Source organism: Peromyscus californicus, unplaced genomic scaffold, assembly GCF_007827085.1.
Source record: "Peromyscus californicus insignis strain IS unplaced genomic scaffold, ASM782708v3 Scaffold_20__1_contigs__length_68692818, whole genome shotgun sequence".
NCBI classification, from domain to species: Eukaryota; Metazoa; Chordata; class Mammalia; order Rodentia; family Cricetidae; genus Peromyscus; species Peromyscus californicus.
Window position 1 is genome coordinate 65,919,583 of NW_026294503.1, and position 21,617 is coordinate 65,941,199.

The 21,617-nt window shown below is 54.8% G+C and overlaps 1 protein-coding gene across 6 annotated transcripts; it reads left to right on the forward strand.

Moving 5' to 3' along the window:
- Positions 1–1,431: 1,431 nt before the first annotated feature.
- Acvrl1 (activin A receptor like type 1) lies at positions 1,432–17,650 on the forward strand. Of its 6 annotated transcripts, none has more exons than XM_052749014.1 (11): positions 1,925–2,047; positions 5,910–6,102; positions 7,285–7,352; positions 7,956–8,207; positions 8,380–8,591; positions 8,775–8,874; positions 9,580–9,726; positions 9,912–10,187; positions 10,758–10,955; positions 13,604–13,734; positions 15,626–17,650. In XM_052749014.1, the coding sequence occupies exons 3-11, from the start codon at positions 7,289–7,291 to the stop codon at positions 15,758–15,760; spliced, it is 1,515 nt and encodes a 504-aa protein (XP_052604974.1). In that variant the 5' UTR covers positions 1,925–2,047; positions 5,910–6,102; positions 7,285–7,288; the 3' UTR covers positions 15,761–17,650. The 6 variants fall into 6 exon arrangements, with proteins under 6 accessions (XP_052604976.1, XP_052604973.1, XP_052604974.1 ...); XM_052749015.1 differs by having other exon boundaries at positions 5,910–6,082; XM_052749016.1 differs by lacking the exons at positions 1,925–2,047; positions 5,910–6,102 and adding an exon at positions 1,432–1,542.
- The last annotated feature ends 3,967 nt before the right edge of the window (positions 17,651–21,617 follow it).

Genomic DNA, 21,617 nt, shown 5'->3' on the forward strand with positions numbered 1-21,617 from the left:
TAATTCTTGTAGACTTGGACAGCGTCTGTAATTCCTTTTCTATGTCCTCATTGGCCTGAGGCCCCAGTGCTTTCTCCAGCTCCCAGTCCTCCCTCCAACACCCACCCCGAGGTTCCCTGTGCACCGTGGGAGGCTTGGGTTCACAAGAGTTGCTAATGCACATTGTCCAGAAGGCTGGGGAGGGGGGAGGGGACTCACCCCTATCCACATCTTCTCTTCTACCTCCTAAATCTACTTCACAGGCCTGCCCACAGAAATTCTCCCATCCCCACCGACACTTATCAGCCACTATGGAGCTCTGGACCTTGATCTCCTAGATCCGCCTTCCCAAGGAGGCAGGCCTTGGGCTACAGAGGTCCCCTGGGTCCTGCCCCAGGGCCCTCACTCCCACTCCTTAAGACAGAGAAAAAAAGCCTGGAGACTGAGAGAGGCTGGCCAGAAGCCATAGCAGGCAGGAGGAAGAGTGGGTGTGAAGATGGCCTTGTAGCCAGGCTCCCGGTTCTACAGCTAATGGAGTGGGCCACCGTGGCCTCCACAACCTGGGAACGTGGGTACTGTGATCCCATAGTACTCCTATAGGCTGCAGGACGGTCTGTCCTGATGCTGAAATTAGGTTGTGCTGGGGCTCTGGAAATTCTCGAGGCTCAAATTCAAGAAGCTGCCACAGTGTGTGTGTGTGTGTGTGTGTGTGTGTGTGTGTGTGTGTGTGTGTGTGTGTGTATGTGGGGGGGGGGGTTCAGCAGAGGAAGTGACGTCAGTCTGAGCTGCTAGCCATTGCCTCCCCCAGCCTCTATTCCCGCCAGAGGCTCAGACTGAGGAGCTAAGGTAGGTACCATCTTTCTCTGTGTACCATGCTCGTTAACACAGGGGGCTGAAACCCTGGAGGTGTTACTAGGGCTACAGAAACTAGCTTGGATTCTCGGTCGGTGGTTGTACTTCAGGTGTGGATACTCACACAGGCTAAGAACAAAACTCAAGTCTTGCCAAGGAAGGCCTAGACTTTCACCCACACTCCCAGCCTGTACAGCAGGGTCAGGAGGAAGACTGTCCCTCATCATCACCACCGGAGCCCTTCTGCCTCACTCCCTGCGTGCCCCAGCCCCGGAAGGCTCCATGCCCCAAATTCTAAAGTCCACCTGGTGGTTACCCACCCCCACCCCTCACCCCTGCATCCTGTGGTTGAGGTCCCACCCTTGCTGGACAGAAAGTCCAAAGCAGCCTCTCCCTTCATTCTGGCCTCCCCTGATGCAGAGGGCAACTGCCAAGCCCTGAGGGGCTGGGGGAGACTGACTCAGAATGGACCTATCTGGACCAATCCGGGCCTCTTTAGCCCTAGGCTGACCGTTGATGGCCAGGACTGAGAAGAAAGAGGGTGAAGGGGCTGGAGCTTGGAGGCAGAAAGATTTAAGACGACCGACCCGACCGACGGGGAGTCCCAAAGGGCGGAGCTAGCTTTTGACCAGACCCTCCCATCCCAAACTCAGCCCTCTCTGCCTTGTTCCTTAGCATCCCGAGAACCTGGAGTGAGGTAGGTGAGGACAGGTAAGTGTGCTGATACGCGGCGCAGGTCCCTCCCCGGTGCCCACTCCGCTCCCTCCTGAGTCGGGAATCCAGGTTTCTGCCTCTCGGTGCGCGCTACCCTCATCCCCTCTCGGGGCCCAGGGTGACGCCTCGGCTACCGGCTCAGTCCCTGCAGCCCTGCCCCGGGACCCACGGGATCCCCTTGCCCGGGTTCGAGGCCCGTCCCCTTCGGGGCGTGGGGGCGCTGGGGCAGCCCCACCGGGGTGTGCAGCCCCTCCGGAGCGCCAGGCCCTGCGGCCGGGAGGCGTGCTGGGCAATAGGAAACGGGTTATTAGGAGGGAGTGGTGGAGTCGGGCCAGGCAGGAAGAAGCTAGAATAAGAAACATTTTTGCTCCAGCCCCTTCCCAGTCCCGGGAGGCCGCCGCGCCAGTCGCGCGGATCGAGCCCTTCCCCAGGCCGGCTCTGGACGTGAGACCCCGGCCGCCTCCGGGGAGGAGAGGCGGGGGTCCTGCCGCCCCGTCCAAAGGTGAGTCGAGGTCGCGTTGGGCCGAGCGGGACGACCTGTCCCTGGTCTCGGTGGACCTTTCCTTCGCACGGATCTCAGAGACCTCTCCGCCGGCGCGTGGAGGGGTCAGTTTTAGCTGGACGAGAGAGCCAGCTGTCCGCCCTGGGTGTGGATACACACCTGCCTCTTAATCCCACCTGAGAATGGGAGGGAGCCAGATGGGGAAGCAAAGACTTTTACTCTTGCTAGGTGTCCTGAGGCTTTAGCTTCTCTTCCCCAGTCCCTGTCCATTCACTTAACTCCCTCTTCGATGCTTAATCTGTGGAAATAAAGTGGGCCGAAGGGTTCTTCCCCCCGCGGTGCTCCCATGTCCCCCCAGGATGCTGGGTTAGCCTAGGGGTGACTTCCCACCCTGTTGAAACGCCTCACAGAGCCCACGTTTCTCCAGACCAGCTTTTGCTAAGGAACTTGCCATTACAAGGCTATCCTCCCGAATCTTACCTCTGGCCCTAGAAGGTCATAGAACTCCCCTGCAGTGGGTGGGTGTCCTTTACATCCAGGCTAAAGGGAATCCTAGCCCTTCCCCAAGGCTGGGATCCCAGACTGTCAGTCTGTCCTGGAGAGGACTGCTCAGGCTGGCTGCTTTCTTAGGCCTTCCTCCGTGGACACATTCCCGCTTATGAGCAGCCTCAGTGAGAGTTAGGGTCGGCCCTCTCTGACCCCTCAGCTACTCTGTTTGCCCCCCGCTCCCTGTCTCCTCAATTATCTTTCTATGTAGTGTGTGATTTTTCTCACACAACCTATCAGATGGGAGATCGTCGTTGTGTCCCGCTTGTCAAAGAGAGGCCGGCTTCAGGCTTTGGCCAATGACACCGGGAAACATCATCATGGCTGGGCTGTTTCTTTGAGATGGAATTGGCCTCAGATTCTCAATCCTCCTGCCTCAGGAGGCCCCTGAGAGCTAGGGTCACAGGTGTGCGCCATCACACCTGGCTTTTCGTGCCACTTAACACATTGCCAAGTAACTCTTCCACATTTGCCTAGGAAACGTCACTCTTCTTGTGCCAATCTCATAACTGTAGGCCGTAGAGGCCGGGCTTGGTCAGAGCCGGTATGTTGACCTCTGACCTGCACAGGGGCCTCCCCGATCTCCAGTGTCCCTGTCGGCGTCGGGGATTTCGGTCACTTACCCTCAACTGTGGTGTGAAAATAGTTCACAGGAGCGTCCGCAAATAAGGGATTTTAAATGCATCCTGTCTCCGGAGGGTAGTGAAATCTCATGTTACCCACCACACGCATCACCGTTGTCTATGTATCCGCGCTGCACACTTTACCTGCCTGTTGCTGGTCACCCCGTAGCTGTCAGGGTTATCAGACTGACTGCGCATCGCTGTGCTTGTGGTCAGGTAACCTCTATGTCACTTAACAACGGCCCAAAGTGCAAGCGCAGCCGTGGGCCGGTCGGACGCGCCAAGGAGAAACGAAGGCGCTTTCTGTAAGCAGAAAGGCAAAAGGTAAAGACAAATGCAAAAGTGTGTTATTGTGGTCGTTGTATTTTCTTATCAATGTCAATATCTTCTGTGCCTAATATACGAATTAAACTCTAGTGTAGGTATGGTTATGAGCAGAGAGGAACAGGACATGCAGTTTGGCCGTCTGAGGTTTCAGGTACCCAGTGTGGTTTGGAGATGCATTGCCTCAGATGGGGGGCGGGCATTGCACTGTGCCCAAGACTCTAAAACCCAGGCTGGTTCTGCTGTATCCCCACCACTGCCGAATTAATAGACTCTGAGGTGAATGCTGAAGGCAGTCCCATGAACAGCTGGGTCTGTGAGGCCCAGTGAGTGCTGAGTGTGGAAGGTAGTTGAGTTTATCACAGCACTCTCTGCCTTGGGACAGTGTGTGGAAGCAGGAGAAAGATTGACAGCCACCATCCAGGCACACTCCCCCCTGGGTCTTCATCTGAGGCCCAAAGACGGAGAAGTCTGGCAATGAACAGGTAGTTTCTGGGCAACGACAACACCTTGCAGTGAAACCTGAGGAGGGTACCAGTCAGTGACACCAGGGGGACACATTGCTAATGTCCGCTGAGACCCGTGAGCCTTTGTCCTGGGGCTCACCTAACTCCAGACAAATAGAGGAACAGCAATGACTAAGGAAGGATCTGCTGTTGACCACCTACGTTTACCAAGTCCTATTCAGCACCCGTTTCCCGTAGGGGTGTTGTGAGGCTCCGAAGACACAAACCACTGAAGGGCAGTGCCTGGCACAGGGTCAGAACTCAGAGCAGTCTGCCTGCGTTAACTTAACGTTTGAAAGTCATCTAACATTTGCGATCTCTGCCAACAGTGGCGATGCTTCTGTCCACAGGAGATCTTTCACGCAGTTTTGCTAAGGAGTGAAAGAGAACCATAAGACCCAGATTACACCCCGGCCCCATGCTTAACCTGAGATGGGACTCGGTCAGTGCCATCACATTCCCAGGCCATTCCCAGGGCTGCACCAGGAGTGACTTCTACATTACTGCCGACCTTCCCCTAGGCTGCTGACTCTTTTCTCCCACACCCATGCTGACCCTCACTCCTTGGCAGTGCCACCAAGCCTCTGGTCTTGTGTTATTCTCTTTCTTCCCACAGAGATGGGGAGGCACCTAGAAGGAACCAAGAGCCTCTTCCCTCTGTAGCCCACATCCACCCACCCAGCGATGCCCTGTGAAATGAATGAAAGCAAGGAGACAGGTCTGGCTCTGTGCCAGACACCTTCCTCAAAGCCTGGTGCACACCCAGATGGATCAGAATTCCCTGGGGAACTGTTTGCAAACACATGCTTCTCTTTTCTTTCCTTTTTATTTTTATTTTTTTTTATTTTTTATTTATTTATTTTTTTTGGTTTTTCGAGACAGGGTTTCTCTGTGTAGCTTTGCGCCTTTCCTGGAACTCACTTGGTAGCCCAGGCTGGCCTCGAACTCACAGAGATCCTCCTGGCTCTGCCTCCCGAGTGCTGGGATTAAAGGCATGCGCCAGCACTGCCCAGCTTTCTTTCCTTTTTTTAAAAAATCCCCTTCTCTCTTGGTTTTTGGAGTCATGGTCTTGTTACGTCACTGAGGCTGGCCCCAGCATTTGAAGTCTTATTTGGTATTCCCCATCCTCCTGTCTCAGCCTCCAGAGTGCTGGGTCACAGGCACATTACCACCGTACCCACCCAAAGTACCCTCCTTGCTGGTCTCAGACACTGTGGAATGGGTGACAGAGCAAAGGATCTACATAGCTAGCCCACTGTGGAAGGTTCTGATATGCGGTGGAGAGGCAAGGGGCGCATGGGGGCAGTCAGGGAGGTGGATGCTTGTCCCAGAAGGATGTCTCGTTGCTAGCCATTCCCACCTCATGGCCCCTCCTCAGCTACTTTCTGGGCAGGTGAAGTGTGCCAATGATGGCTTTCTGCCCATGGCCTCGGGACCCCTGCAGAGTGCTTGTCAGAGTCCTAACTGGCCTCTGGCAGGGGCAAGAGGCAGGAGGTCAGGCAGAGGCTGGAACACAGCTGCAGCAGCCCAGGTCTCTATTTCCTCCCCCGGACCGGGCCTCTGCGGCAGAGGAAACCCAGGCAGGAAGGCCAGGGCTGCCACTAGCCAGAAAGGCCCACCAAGCCCCCCAGCCTGACCCTAGACATCCTGCCCCCAAAGCCTCAGCATCTCGGGTCTTCGTTTGGTACCAAGATTAGAACATGGGCCTCTGTAGTGTATGTGACTGTATGTCCAGCCCTTCTCATGGACACTTCTCACAGGACACTCTATGTGTCAGCTCCCCTAGCTAGGAATCCAACCTGTACACTCTGCTGTTTTTGTACAGTCTGTGTTTCTGTCTGACCCCTGTCCCTCTTGCTACAGCCTCAGTCCCTCCCTACCCTCTGGTCCTGAGACTTTGAGAAGTGAAGATTGGCACAGCTCTAAAGCCGTAGCTGGTTGGGGTCCTGAGTTTCGGGCTGTCACACACCAGAATCACTCCTCTTGCCAGTGTTCATCAAACTTCTGAAGAGTCAAACCCCAGGCGACTTTGCAAGGTCAAACATTCAGTGCCTAAGTGTGTTTCACTTCCTATACCACTGGCCCTTCCCCCACCCTTTCCCAGGACCAGAAGAGAGAAGGGGCCCGATGGCTCTGAGGGGGAAACAGACCCTTTACACCTAGGCACTGTCAGGCTGGGTATGGCTACTACATGCCTGGGGATGAAGTGGGGGGAGGGCTGACCCCACTGGCTCAGGACAGAGAGAAGGGAACGGTGCGGGAGGGGCTTCTAGAGTCCCTTGTCAGACTCCTGGTAGCGCAAGAGGATTCTAATACCTGGATGGTCTCCTCCCCTGGCTAAGCCTTACTGGCTCCTCTAAAGCTGGAGCTGGGAGGGGAGGGGGACTAAGCAGGTCACGATGCTGCATGAGCTTGGTGACCTGATTTTGATTCCCCAAACCCATGTAAAGGTAGAAGGACAGAACCAGCTCCACAGAACTGCCCTCTGACCTCCACACTGGTACCTTGGCACATGGGCCCTTAAACACACATGGGCCCTTAAACACAGACACAATAATAAATGAATGAAATGAAAAAATAATAATAAAACCATAGAACTGGAGCTGGGGTTGATGGTTTTTAAGGTCCCTGCTCCAGGTGGCCCCTTTAGACCCTGTCCTTCTCCCAGCCTGCCCTGGGCTCCCTGCTGTGCGTGACTCCAGCCTGTCCTATCCAGACCCAATCTAAACAATCTTGATTCCTGTTGCCGGCCTGGCGGGACCCTGAATGGCAGGAAGTGAAGACAGGAGCCTGTTTATGTTTGAAGCAGCCAGGCATGGGGGGGGGGGGGGCACTGGGAAAGGGTGGGCAGATGGCAGAGGACAGAGAGGAGCTGGGAAAGAGATGGTGTTTCCTCTGCAGCTGTACCCTTCTGCAGCGCGCCTACCCCGACCCCGCCCCAGCCTGCTCTTGTCTGAACTCAGCAATGGGGCACAGAGCCGGGGTCCCCTCTGGCTCTCATCATTTAAACACAGCTCTCCACCCTTCACCCCCAACAGATGGTTTCCATGGGGAAGTGAAGCAGGACTTCCCTTGCAGGCCCCGCCCAAAGTCAGACGTAGGAGTGGGGAGGTGGCTTCCCTGCCTCCCCCCTCACAAAAAGCTCCCAGTGATTTCCTCTTGGTAGGAGGGGACCTTGCTCACCACAGCTGTCACATTTTTGCAGCTCTCACCGTATCTCTTCTCTCCTGTCTCCAAGGACCATGACCTCGGAGATCCCCAGAAAGGGCCTTCTGATGCTGCTGGTGGCCTTGGGCCTAACCAAGGGTGAGTGTGTGAGGGGCAGTGTGGAAACAGGGGTCTGAATGGAGGAGGCGCCTATAGACTCGACCCCCACGAGCCTGGCTGGAGGGCAGGCAGCCGCCTATAGACTCAACCTCCAGGAGCCTGGCTGGAGGGCAGACAGGCGCCTATAGACTCAACCTCCAGGAGCCTGGCTGGAGGGCAGGCAGCCGCCTGTAGACTCGACCTCCAGGAGCCTGGCTGGAGGGCAGGCAGCCGCCTGTAGACTGGACCCCCCCCCCCAGCTGCTCCAGCCCTCCCTTTTATCTTCTCGATACTGACTTGCAGGCTGAGGTTCCTTCCAGGATAGACCCTGCATCTTGAGTGGAGGGAGTAGGGGTGTGAACAGGGAGAGCCCGGGACCAGGGTGGGACCTGTAGCTGGGAGAGGAGGTCCCAGCACAGGCAGTAGACCAAAGCTGACTTCTCCTTCTCCACGGCCTGCGTGGCTGGGGGCAAGGCTCCGAGGACAGTAAGGGGATGGAATGAAAGGACCAGGTCTTGAGGGGTCTGCCTACGAGACAGTAGGGACAGGAGGAGGACGTGGCCGGCCCCCTCGGAGTGCCTGAATTTCTCCTGTGTCTCCCAGGAGGAGTGGTGAAGGCCTCCAAGGATCAGCTGGTGAACTGCACTTGTGAGAACCCACACTGCAAGAAGCCAACCTGCCAGGGGGCATGGTGCACCGTGGTGCTGGTTCGCGAACAGGGCGGGCACCCTCAGGTCCATCGGGGCTGCGGGAACATGAACCCGGAACTCTGCCTGGGACGCCCCACCGAATTCGTCCACCACCACTGCTGCTACCGGTCCTTCTGCAACCACAACGTGTCCCTGGTGCTGGAGGGTATGTCCAGGGGCCCTTCCCCTCTCTGCCCCGCTCTCTTCTCATGTCCTGGCCCACACAGAGGGGGTGTGGGGAGGCAGGATGCTGGGATCTAACAACTGTCAGAGTGGTCTGGCTCAGGGTCAGGGAAGATGGCCTGGTGGAGCTGGGGCTCAATGTCCCCCTCCCCCAGCCACCCAAACTCCTTCTGAAGAGCCAGATGTAGATCCCCCGCTGCTTCTGATCTTGGGTCCGGTGCTGGCCTTGCTGGTCCTGGTAGCCTTGGGTGCTCTGGGCTTGTGGCGTGTCCGAAGAAGGCAGGAGAAGCAGCGGGGTCTGCACAGTGACCTGGGCGAGTCCAGCCTCATCCTGAAGGCATCCGAGCAGGGAGACAGCATGTTGGGGGTATGGGCCTGGGACCGCCTGGGACCCAGGGTGGAGGGTGGGCATGTAAACAGGAGCAGCTATCTCAGGGGGTCACCCAAAGACGGCAGTGCGAACCGAGCCGTGGTGTAACCGTGGGACGGTGGTGGAGAAAGGGGTGTGGCTGACGGGGGCCGCCACTCAGGGACCACGTGGTATCCCCAGGACTTGCTGGACAGTGACTGCACCACGGGCAGTGGATCGGGACTCCCCTTCCTGGTGCAGAGGACGGTGGCCCGCCAGGTCGCACTGGTGGAGTGCGTGGGTGAGCAGTGCGCCAGCCGGGGACGGGACTCAAAGGCTGGAGAGGTCGGGGAGCATTTGCTTTCCAGGATCACAAGTGGGTCTAGCCTGGGGTCAGAATAAGGGATTCCGCTGGGCAGGGAGTGGGTTGGTTACGGGCCAAGGTAAGGTCCTTCTGCAAGGACAAGTGTGAGATGATAAGCTAAGGGTAGCCAAAGCTGGGGCAGGATGTGGATTAAGTTGCGTATGAATTCGGGTTCAGGGAGAGCAATACGGCTCAGAAGGGAAAGGCCTGTGCTATCAAACCATACGGCCCAAGTTCAATCCCTGGTGCATACTTGGTGAAAGGAGAGAACTGTCTCCCTCAAGTTGTCCTTTGACTCCATATGTGACCCTAGTCAGTGTGCGTTACACACATGCACGCACACAAATAAATAAACGTAATTTAAAAAAATTTTAAAACCTGGACATGGGGGCTCATGCCTTTAATCCCAGCAGCGCTCAGGAGGCAAAGGCAGGAAGATTTCTGTGAGTTCAAGGCCAGCTTGGTCTAGATGGCAAGTTCCAAGTCGGCTAGTGACACACAGTGAGACCCTGTTTTAAAAAAAAGTAAAAATTCAGGTTTTGCAGAAGTGGGTTTTCATAGCACCCAGAGTTGGGGGCGGGGCTCCTAGGACTGTGTGTATCTGGTGTGTGACCCTTGCTCTTCCCTTGGCCATTGGATCAGGAAAGGGCCGATATGGCGAGGTGTGGCGTGGTTCGTGGCATGGTGAGAGTGTGGCCGTCAAGATTTTCTCCTCACGAGATGAGCAGTCCTGGTTCCGGGAGACGGAGATCTACAACACAGTTCTGCTTAGGCACGACAACATCCTAGGCAAGGAGGGGACACATCCGCCATTCCACGCCTACGTGCTCCAAGCCCCTCAGCTCAGGGCTGGAAGACACGGAACTCTGCGCGCTGGTCCAACCCTGAGCGACTCCCAGACCCCTCAGCCCTTGGTTCCCCTCTCCACCCCTTCCTCCTCGGTGCTTTGGCTGACTCACACCTTCTGCTTCCAGGCTTCATCGCCTCCGACATGACCTCGCGCAACTCAAGCACGCAGCTGTGGCTCATCACCCACTTCCACGAGCACGGCTCCCTCTACGACTTTCTGCAGAGGCAGCCGCTGGAGCCGCAGCTGGCCCTGAGGCTAGCTGTGTCCGCGGCCTGCGGCCTGGCACACCTGCATGTGGAGATCTTTGGCACTCAAGGCAAACCAGCCATCGCCCACCGTGACCTCAAGAGCCGCAACGTGCTGGTCAAGAGCGACTTGCAATGTTGCATTGCGGACCTGGGTGAGCAGGAGGGAAGGGGTGGAGCTTCGCAGGTGGGTGGGGCTTGTATGCTCGGCTCTGCCCGTTTCTGTAGGGGAGAGAATTAGTACTTTCCAAACCGGGACACTTAGGCAGAGGCACGTGAATCTCTTGAGTTAGAAGCTAGCCTGGTCTACAGAGTGAGTTCCAGGACAGCCAGGGCTACATAGAAAGACCCTGTCTCAAAACGAATTGTTTCCGGCCCAGACTCCTTCCACCATTCACCTGACTTCCGGAAAAGGGACAGGGAGGTAGGAACCTGTGTCTCACTCTGACTTCTCTGAGAACACGGCTCCTTCCAACCCACCTCAAAGTTCTGCTGTGTGAAATGGGTATCATAATGCATGCTTGGCCTGAGAATGCTATAAAGCAAAGGGTACACGGGACAGACGGTCTCCCTCCGGCCACCTCAGGGCAGGCCTCCATTGCCCGGCTCTCCTGCGTCTATCCGTTTCCATCCCCACTGCATCTGACTCTAGCCTGGGCTTCCCAGTGTGGGAATGGCCACCTTCTGTGGGAGCCCTGGAGGACTGACGAGCCCAATACCCACAGGACTGGCTGTGATGCACTCCCAGGGAAGTGATTACCTGGACATTGGCAACAACCCCCGAGTGGGGACCAAGAGGTACATGGCACCCGAGGTGCTAGATGAACAGATCCGGACTGACTGCTTTGAGTCGTACAAGTGGACAGATGTTTGGGCCTTCGGCCTAGTGCTGTGGGAGATCGCCCGGCGGACCATCATCAATGGTGAGGGCCCAGTATATGCAGGGTGTGTGTGTGTAATAGAGACTGGGCTTCCTTATGTGGCCTGGTGCCTGTGACCTAAGGGTTTGAGACTAGATCAATTAGTATCAATTAGTTCAGCACAAATGGGCTTTTAAGGTTCATCTGAACCTGTGAGGGTGTGGATCTGACCTTGAAGTCTGGAGTTAGAAACAAACAAAAACCCATAAATAGTCAGAGCTGGGGATATAGCTCAGTGGTAGAATGCTTGCCTAGCATGTTCAAGGCCATGGGTTTCGATACTGAGCATGGGGGTGGGGTGGGGCAGGGCAGCAGCTAGGCTAGCGTTTATTGAGATTAACTGTGTGCCACAACGCTTACTCTGAAGGTGTCATCTTATTGAAGTCTCCTGTTTGGTAGGAGGTGGCATTGGTCAGTCGGATTGCCTGGATTCAGTTTCAGGTTTTGTTATGACAGTGAGCATTTTAGCCTCTCTGTGCCTGCTTCCTCATTTGTGAAATCAGAATTAAAAACATAACTGTAGCTGCAGAACTGATCCAAATTAAGTATTTAGAACAATATCTAGAAGCTGGACTTGGCCCACACTTGTGATCTCAGTACTCAGGAGGGAGAAGGATTGCTCCAAGTTCAAGGCCAGCCTGGTCTATATAAATAGTGCATTTCAGATCAACCAGGGCTACACAGAGAGACCCTGAAAAAAAAAAAAAAAAAAAGAAAGAAAGAAAGAGGCAAAAAAAAAAAAAAGCAAACAGTGCCTGGAGCTAAATATTAGTCATCACCGTGTAAAAGTACCTACATAATATTATTCCGTTTTTTGAGAAGAGTCTAGGTTTCCAGCTCACTAGAGGCAGCATCAGGTCTTAAGCTGGCCACCTGATTCTGGGTCAGTGCCCTCTGTCACTGTGGCAATTAAATGTTGACTCTTGATTCCTAGATTTCTTTGCTCACACGCACGCTATCTGGTGTCTGCTCTGCCTGCCTGTGGCGGCCTCATCGCTACCGCTGATTGCTGTGGGAGACCCTGCCTTGGAAGGGCTGGTAGAAACACCTGTCCTGCGCTGCCCTGTGCAGCCCTGGGGTTGATGGCCTCTCAGTCCCAGGGTAGATGGAGGACCACGGGTTGACTGCTGCAATGTATAGCTTTTGTGGAGGCTGTCTATGACCAGGGTTGCCAGAGTCCTGAAAGTTTAGGACAACCCCCAGGCCAGACTAGAGCCCTCTCGTTTCCTGAGCGTCTAGCGGGAACCAGCCTTTTGCAGCCTCTTTTCCTCAGTGGTCCCCTGTTGACAGCAGAGATCCAGGTGTCACCACTCTCTCCTCGAGTCTCCTGGGGTTCCAATCCCTGGGCATGAACCGCTGGAATCAGCCCTGGGAGGCTGGAGTTGGGGAAGGGGCACCTGGATGAAACCAAAGAACTCTCGGGCCTGGCTGCAGGCAGGAAAGGCAGGGCTGATGGATCGGCCTTGGGCTCCTGGGGCGGAGGGGAAACTGTCAGCTCCACAGACTCCCAGTACATTATAAACACTGTAATCTGGTGTCAGCCCCAGCACTGATTAAAGGCTCATTAGACACGCTCAGGCCTCTGCAAATCACTGATTAGGGCGCCAGCGGCACAGGGGCGGCCTGGAAGCCCGCCACCGGGAACAGCTGGTGAGGGCTTCATTGAAGTCGTGGCTACATGGTCACAAAAGCAGCCTGGGGTTGGGGAGCAGGAAGAGGCATGGGACTGCCTCTGACCCCGCAGACACACCTTTCAAAAAGGCTCCTATTTAGGTACCCTCAGGATAACGTGTGTGTGGGGGTGGGGGAGAGACACTGTTGGCTGTGTGATCTGCAGAGGCATGAGCCCTCCCTGATGGTGAGTAGATAGTATATAGACCAGGGATTAAATCTTTTCCTCTTAGGAGAGGTACTTTGTTTTGTTTTTCCTGTCCTTTGTCCCTGTTCCAGACGTACCACAGATGCAGCTGAGAGGTCAGAAGCACGGGATTTGGTGTTGGGTTTCGGCCTTGAGTCCCTCCCCTGTCACTTACCACCTGCCGATCCTTAGAGACAAGTCACAGTCTTTAGAGCCACTGTTCTAGTTAGTGAAGTGGACCTACAGTGTCACGGTCCCCGCAGGCTGCCATGAGGATGGCATGCAGAGCACCAAGGACCCTGCCTGACCCACAGGAAGCGCTCTGGAACACCAGCTGTTAGTGTGATCAGTCAGCGAGTGGTACCCAGGCCCAGGATGGAAGACAGCAGAAGGTGGAAATGAGATCCAGCCTAGGGCGCTAACAAGATGGGTTTTCTGTCCTGAGTCCGCTAGGACTGGCTAGACTACCTGAGTCTGGTGCTTCTCAGCCTAAGCTTCTTCATCCGTGACAGGCTTGGTATACTGCACACAGCAAGGAGCTACTGTGAGGTCTAACGGGAAAGCATGTAATGTGCTTATTAAGGCAAAGACTACCTGGGAAACACAAAATTCACCGCAATTCCGTGTGCTGCATGCAGTTATTATGTCATAGGGTAGGACCCCTCTAGTGAGCAGTATGGTCAGGCAGCTAGCCCCAGGTCCCTTGGGACAGAACCCAGGCAAAGTTGTCCCCTGGGTGCTCTCTGGTCTCCTTAAGTCCCAAGTAATCGCCCTATCCCCCTTGAATCCCCAGGCATTGTGGAAGATTACAAGCCACCCTTCTATGACATGGTACCTAATGACCCCAGCTTTGATGATATGAAAAAGGTGGTGTGCACTGACCAGCAGACTCCCACCATTCCTAACCGGCTGGCTGCAGATCCGGTAAGGCCTTTGCTGGGGCTGGGCTGGGCTGGGTTGGGCTGGGCTGAGCTGAGGCTGGGCTGGGCTGGGCTGGGGCTTGGCTGGGGCTTGGCTGGGCTGGGGTGTTCTGGGGTGTGCTGGGGCTGGAGCTGGGCTGACTGGGGCTGGGCTGGCCTGCAGATGAGCTGGGGCTGGGGTGGGCTGGGTGGGCTGGGCTGGGCTGGGCTGGGGCTGGGATGGCATGGCATGGCATAGCATGGTATGGCATGGCATGGATTGGGGTTGATTCTTAGCTGGGATTTCTGGGTTCAGGATCTTGGCTTCACAGCCTGTTTCTTGGATAGATCTTGGGTGTTCTGGGTGTTCCCGCCATACACACCTGGCTTGTGCATCCCTCTCACCTTTCTTGGACCTTCTGGTCAATCTAAGATTTCTAGAACTTTTTACCTTACCTGTGAGAATCAGAGGGCCTCTGCTAAATTTCTCCTGTGAGGTTTTTTGTTGTTGTTGTTGATATTTTATCAACAACACTCCATACTTACACAAAGCAATACATGTATATATAAAAATATATGTTATATATACATATACATATATAATATAATATAATATAATATAATATAATATAATATAATATAATATAATATAATATAAATGCTTCTAAATATTCACTCTCAGACATGTACACACAAACACATGTAGTGAGATGCTTGGTATCTTGAAGACAAAAGTTGTTTTTTAGCTTACTTTTTTTGTTTTGTTTTGTTTTGTTTTTTTGAGACAGGGTTTCTCTGTGTAGCTTTGGTGCCTGTCCTGGATCTTGCTATGTAGCCCAGGCTGGCCTCAAACTCACAGCGACCTGCCTGACTCTGCCTCCCGAGTGCTGGGATTAAAGGCGTGTGCCACCACTGCCCGGCCTTTTTTTTTTTTTTTTTTTTTTTTTGAGACAGTAGTCTTACTATGTAGCCCTTTAAAATCATTTTAAGAGCTGAGTGTGGCAGGACAGGCCTTAATCCTAGCACTTGGGAGGCAGAGGCAGGTGGATCTCTGAGGCCAGCCTGATCTACCAGAGTGAGTTCCAGGACAGTCAGGGTTACAAAGAGAAACTCTGTCTCAAAAAAAAAAAAAAATCAAAAATAAAATTCTTCTTTCAATTTCATACAAACATAATGTATTTCTACTATACTCCCCTTATTATCCTCTCTTATTCCCCCCCTCTCCTTTTCCAAGAAGTCTGCCTCCTACTGCTCACTCTAATATCCCCACTTTAGTACCTGGCATACACTAAAACTCAATGAATTTTTACTGAAAAATAATGAATATATAGATGTGTACATAAGAGGCCACATAGATGCACTCCTGTGCACACATGTCTACTCACTCTTAGGACCCAGAGGAGGCAGGCTGCCATATCCAAGGGTCACTGAGCTTTTTTGGGATAGGCTCCTTCTGGACAGAGGCACTTTGGGGGCAGTGTGTGTGCGTGCCTGCCCAGTGTGGCATTGCCACACTCTCAGTCACAGCACCCTGTGCACCAGGTCTCAGGCTGCTAAAGGCCACACAGGCTTCCAGAAATACCCTTCGCAGTGGATCCTGCAAGAGGTGGGGGTGGAGCCAGGTGCTCCACGGAGGCTGTTCACCAGGGTGGGCTCGAACCTCCACCTCCTCCCCTGCTCTCTCCTGCTTGCTTTCTGCCACCATCTTTCGCACGCTGCTTCTTCCTTCTTCCGTCTGTCCATCCCTTCCGTCTGTCCATCTCTTCTCCCTCTGTCCTGTCCAACACTCGCCCATCCTGGCCTTTCTCCTGCTGTGACTCCCATCCTAAACCATGGCCTCCTCACCCTGTGCCCCCTTTCCATCCTCCTGACTGATGTCCCTCTCCTCTCTCCTCCGCCTGCCTCTCAACCCCCAGGTCCTCTCCGGGCTGGCCCAGATGATGCGGGAGTGCTGGTACCCCAACCCCTCTGCCCGCCTCACTGCCCTGCGCATCAAGAAGACGTTGCAGAAGCTTAGCCACCATCCGGAGAAACCCAAAGTGACTCACTAGCCTAGGCTCACTGCACTTCCTCCGCCTGAAGTGTGTGGTGGGGCAGCAGATGTACCCTGTCTGGGTAGAGGTAGTGTGAGTGTGCACGCGGCCCTGTGTGTGCGTGCCTGCCCAGCTTGGCCCCCAGCCCATCCAGCCAAAAATACAGCTGGGCTGAAATTCGATCGGCTTTCGTCTGGCCTGCTCAGAGTGGCCGGCTCTCTGACGCCTGGCTGGGCTCCCCAGCCCCAAGGCCAGCAGGGTACACCCCTACCACTCCCAGGGCAGGGTAGCCAAGCCAGGGAATCCCGGGCCCAGATCCTGGGCTTGCACTGTCCCCTACCCTGGGTCAACCTTACTGCCCCACCGGAGCTGCCAGGATGGCACGGGCCCGTCTTACTTCGGCAGACACTCCATCCTGCCAGGGCCCAGCGGAAGATGCCCAGAGGCCTCAGTTTCCCACTGTGGGTTTTTATCACTTCGACGATGCCTTTCAGTCGTCCTGGCTAGTGAATGCCAGTTTCTCAGGAGAGGTGGCGTCGGACCCTGCTACCCTCTGCCCCTTTACCATTCCAGCTGTCTTGTTAGGGTGTCGAAACCCAAGGGTCCTCTGAGGAGAAGGAAGGTGGAGGAGAGAAGAGCCAGCGTCACCCGGTTCGACAGGAGAGGGACTTGGCTGTCTTAGGATCTTAGACTTGGCCCTGGTGTCCTTCGAGGCTTCTCTGACCCCGATTTTCACGGACGCTCGGCCTGTGTGAAAGTTCAGCCCAGGACAAGAGTCAACTGCCCCCTTCCCTGTCCTTTGCCTCAAGCTGGGGTTTGGAATAACTGAGTCCAGGACAGCCTAAGGCCTCCTGGTCTACTCCCCAAGCCCCCGTTCTGGCCTGAAGCTATACTCGGGGCCACCCTGGGACTCAGGCAGCACTGGACCCTCTGACTCCCTCTGAGGCTTGGCCTTCTTTGTCTCAGGGCTCAGGGTTGCTTCCTCTGGGTTCTCCAAGACTGAAAAGAAATTTGGCTCCTGTCAAGAAGTCTCCAGCTACCAGGGTTCTGCTCCCTCCTGGCCTTGACTCTGGCCGAAGCCCACACCCTAGGCCAGGCCTCAGAAAGTGTACCTCAGGATAACTTGGTTTAGGAAAACATCAAAAGTCTGGCATTTAGAAATGTGAAGGGTATATACCCGTGTGCTGAACAAGTGAAACTGAAGCCTAGCAGACAGACTGAGAAGTGGGTTGTAGACAAGGCTTAAGGAGGAGAGTGGGGAGCTCAGGCCTAAGATCATCCTCAATCTTAGGAAGACCTGGTCTAGAAACCCTTGGCCATCATCGCAGGGAGAAATGATGGTTTGTCCTGATACACACACACACACACACACACACACACACACACACGCACGCGCACACACACACACACACACGCACACACTGTGACACCACGGGTGCCTCTATAGTGTGTATCCCCACCACTACCGTTTCTCAAACCTATCTCGGCATGTTCAGGGACCAAGGAGAAACGAGGAACTGAAACCAGATGAAAACAGAAAGTAGACCAGCATTTCCCAGACCAGCGGGGCACCGTCGGATGATTCTCTGGTCACTGGAGCCAGGGAATCGCCTTCCTGCCTGAAGGATTTTATTTCTACTGGACTTGGGAACAAATTCATCTTTGGACTCCACAGCCAGCTCCTCCAGGGCTCGGAAATCCTAAGTGGAAAGCATCTGAGGGGGGGGGGTTTAAGTGACAGGACGTGGCAAGGAAGGGGCTCTCCAGAGACAACTGTCTCCAAATGCTTCTAAGTGCAGGTGTGCGAGTGGAACCCACCTTTCTGTACTTAGAGATACAGTTTATGGGGCACACTTAGCCGGCCACACGCATGTAGTAGGTCCTCAATAAACCGTAGTTGACCCCCGAGTTCCTGCTCTGTCTTCTAAGGCTAGTATCTCCGCAGTGGTCCAGCTGCAGAGGTCCAGAGAGAACCCGAGGGCATGGGAAGTGGAGGGTCCCAAAGCACACATCACCAAATCGCCTTTGGATAAGGCCGCTCTGGAAGGCTCCCTTACCTAGAACCGCGCTGAGGCTCAAACTTGAGATCCCAGCCCGGGTGGGGAGCAGCCTGAGCCACGCCGGTCACGTCGCCCTCTGCTGGCCACCGCGCTGCCCGAGGCCGCCCCGCTCCCTTCCCGGAGCCGGCTGGCTCCTCCCAGCAGGCCGACCGCAGCGTGCGTGCTTGCGTGCGGTGCATGCGCTCAGCTGTTCTCAGCGGCAGGGGCTGCGCCTGGAAACCACACCTAGCGAGGGAGCTTTTTGCGTCCTTACTCAGAGGCAGCTTCGCCCCTCCCTGCTCAGTTCCTTCTTAAGGCCCTCCTCAGATGCTCTCTACCCCTTGCCTGGTACCAGCCTACACCCCCAGAACGAGAAGCTCCCCTTACCTGGAAACCTGTCCCAGCTCAGATAGGACCTCATGCCCCTTCCCGCCCCACACGGGAAATGGTGAGCGGCATGCCGCCGGAGGAGAGAGACTGAAGGAGCCTCTTGGTACTGTCCAGCCCAGAAATACAAACTTTCTAACGAGAGGGCCTCGAACCTCCTTTATGAAAATAGGGAGGATGCCCTAGTTCCTTCTGCGGTTGACAATTTGGTGTACTCCCCGTGCCTCCATGTGGGCCCAAACCTGCAGCCTTCTGCACACACACCAGGCAAGACCTTCCCAGAGGACTCTGGAGGAAGCCCCTAGATGACGGGGATGCTAAAGCATTCCTAGACTTCCACTTTTTCCTTCCTCCAGAGCCCACGAGGCTCGGCGGCCCCACTGGCACACAGATGGACACAGTGTGGTTGAGGACTGGGAAAAGGGTAGTGGGAAGAGGACCTGGCAGGACCCACCCTTCACCATGCTGTTAGAAGAGTCCTTGCGAGGTCACTGTGGCCCAAGCTCTTGGCCACATACACATCCCCATTACTGCTTTGGAAAGACGAGAACCCATACGTCCTCTTTGCTTCTTTGCCCTGATTTCCTCGGGGGAACCCCAGCCAACAACTTCCTTATTCCGTATGAAAAGTGGGGGTGCTCCAGCATGCCAAAAGGAGTGAAGGTGGGACCCTACAGCGTAGCCCTGATATTGAGGCTCAACTCTTCCTCTGCCAAGGCCCCTTGGTACCTAAGGCCTTCATGGACAGCTCTTTCCTTCCCAGACTCCACCCTCCCACAGTCCTGCCTCACACTGGCCTGTAAGGAAGGTTCCCTGCTTCCTCTGGCTTACCCCTCACGTTAAAATCAACAGCCCAAAGCCAGGCTTAGCAATCCCAGCACTTGGAGGGAGGAAGATCAGGATTTCAAGATTATCCTCAGCCACAAAATTATTTCAGAGACCAGCCCGGGCAACAAACGAACAAAGAAATGATTAGCGGCCCAAGAGATGGCAAAATCTGCATGCTTTGAAAGCCCACCCTGAGGTAGGGTGGATGGGGGTGTGTGTGCCCAGTCCAGTGTCCCAGGGATGGGACTACGGTAGCTCCGGGTGGGCGACTTTTGAAACAAGCTGCCTCCACCAGGGCCGCATTCAGTTTGCTAGAAATAGAGACAGAGGGCTTCTTGACTTTGCATACAATTTGCATAATGCCATAGACACGTAATGTCATAGACACACTGTCTATTTTCAGGCAGTTTCCAGGTTCAAGTGCTGCCACCGCTGCCCTGAGGGGTGTTATGTGGAGTCGAGTTTCTTTTCTGTTCTTTCTCACCCACCCACTCTTACTGACCTACATCTCACTGCAGGAGCACACGGGGGGCGGGGGCGGGCCGTCCAGGGAGAAGCCAGAGCGCTTATCACCTCCATCACCCACAGCCCGGCTGGTTGCTCAAGGGCAACAGGGTTCAGGTACTCTGGCTCCTCTCCTGCCTCTGCTACCAGAACTGCCAGTCTGAATGTTCAGCCTTCTGACAGTGCGGGAGGAGGAGGAGGAGGAGGAGGAGGAGGAGGAGGAGGAGGAGGAGGAGGAGGAGACAGCAAGATAGATAAATAGATTAACCTGGGCTTGAGCCACCCAGAAAGCCTTGCTTGCCTCCAGATAATCATGTTAGGGCAACGAATCTAACCTTCAGCCAGCCACTCTCCTGGAAGACCCCTCTGAGCCGCCAGAGTCCTAATTTGATGATTTTTGTTTTTCAAGACAGAGTTTAGAACTTAACCTTTCCTCCCTATAGTGACCAGGATGGCCTCAAACTCTCCACCATCCTGCCTCAGCTCCCCAAGTACTAAGGTTACCAGCATGTCACCATGCCCAGGTGGTGACGGATCTCTCTAATGCATCTGATGTCTAGAAAGAAGTCAGTCCCTCCTCCCCTCCAGCAGCAAGTCTATGCTGAGCGAGCGCCTGCCTGTCCCCTGGCTGAGCCTGTCCCGTGGCTATACCCTTCACTAGCACCAACCTAAGAGCTCAGAGGCAAACACCCAAAAGGGCTGATTGGGACGAATGTCACCAAGCTACTCATGACCTTGGCTGGTGCTTGCCCCCCTCCTCCAGGAAGGAGGGAGACTGGCAGAGCTTAAGAAAAGACAATTCTCACTTTACAGTGACTTGTCCTTGGCCACTGAGGCTCTGGGCTGGAGCTCCTCTCAGGGCTCCCTCCTGTAGACACTCTAGCCTGGGGTCCCTGTTGGAATGTACATTTCAGCCTTCACTGGATACCAGGGCAATGAGTCTGGATCCTGGAAATCCCAAGGCAACTCAGCCAGACCGATCAGCAGCAAGGCACTACCCAGAATTCCTAGTCTTTGGCGTCCAATCCCCCTGGACCTGCCTCATCCCTTCAGGCAGGCGTTTCCTGTTGATAAGAAGCTCCCTTACAAACACTGATAAAGAGATGAAAAAGGAAATCGACAGGCTAGGGTATAACGGGTATTTGGTCTGCCTTTTTTACCCCTCTGCCACCCTCCCCCTCCAACTGATTCCCAGAACTAAGCAGAAAATAGGCCCCCACCTCCACACTGGGCCTTATTCTGGAGATTCCAGGAATTTGGCCTGAAGACTTACATAGTTCTCAGAAGCTGGCCCTGGCACAGCCTGTCCCGGGAGGGGAGCTTTGGAGGCAGGAAGCATTGGGTGCTGAGTCCCCAAGTCCAGGGGCAAGACAGAGGCACAGGAAGAATGGTCCCACAGGTCAGTCCATCTGGGCTCTTCCCTGCTTCCACCATCTCCCTCTTCCCAGAGGCCTGCCAGGATCCAAGTTGTGATTCGGTGGCTGGCTGGTCTATAATTAGTAGATTTTTCCATCTTTCTATTCTCAGGCTTATTGATGGAAAGTCTCATTAATTTTGACTCTCTTAATTTGGAACCTATGATCCTTCAGGACAAAACATGTGGCAGACGTTGAGCAAAGCCAAGCAAACAAGTTTTCAAGGCGAACCCTCCTGGGCTCACAGGGTTTGGCTTTGTGGCAGCTGATTTCTAGCTACCCTGCCTGTAGTTAGGCCAATGTACCACCAGGTGGGTGAGGAAGCTCAGCCTGCCTCTGGACTTCAGGTTGTCCTCCCTCAGGGACAGAAGTTACCACGGTTGGCTGTTTTGCAATTCTTCCCCCGCCTCCTCCCCACAGACGCAAGCTGGCAAACACACACAAGTGGACTAGGTGGTTCTGTGTGCTCCAAGTTTAAAAATTAACTAGCCTGGGCATGTAGCACTGCAGTTGAACATTTGCCTAGCATGCACAGAGCCCTGGGCTCCATCCTCAGCACCACAAATGAAACAGAATAAAAGGGGCTGGAGAGGTGGCTCAGGGTTTAAGAGCACTGGCTGCTCTTCCAGAGGACTCGGGTTCAATGCCCAGCCCCCACCTGGTGGCTCATAATGGTCTGTGACTCCATTTCCAGAGGATCCA

Coding starts and splice junctions, on each gene's coding strand:
- Acvrl1 (XM_052749016.1), top strand. CDS start 7,289: ATGACCTCGGAGATCCCCAGAAAGGGCCTTCTGATGCTGCTGGTGGCC. Junction 8,208..8,379: donor CGTGTCCCTGGTGCTGGAGG/GTATGTCCAGGG, acceptor CCCCTCCCCCAG/CCACCCAAACTCCTTCTGAA. Junction 9,727..9,911: donor TAGGCACGACAACATCCTAG/GCAAGGAGGGGA, acceptor TTCTGCTTCCAG/GCTTCATCGCCTCCGACATG.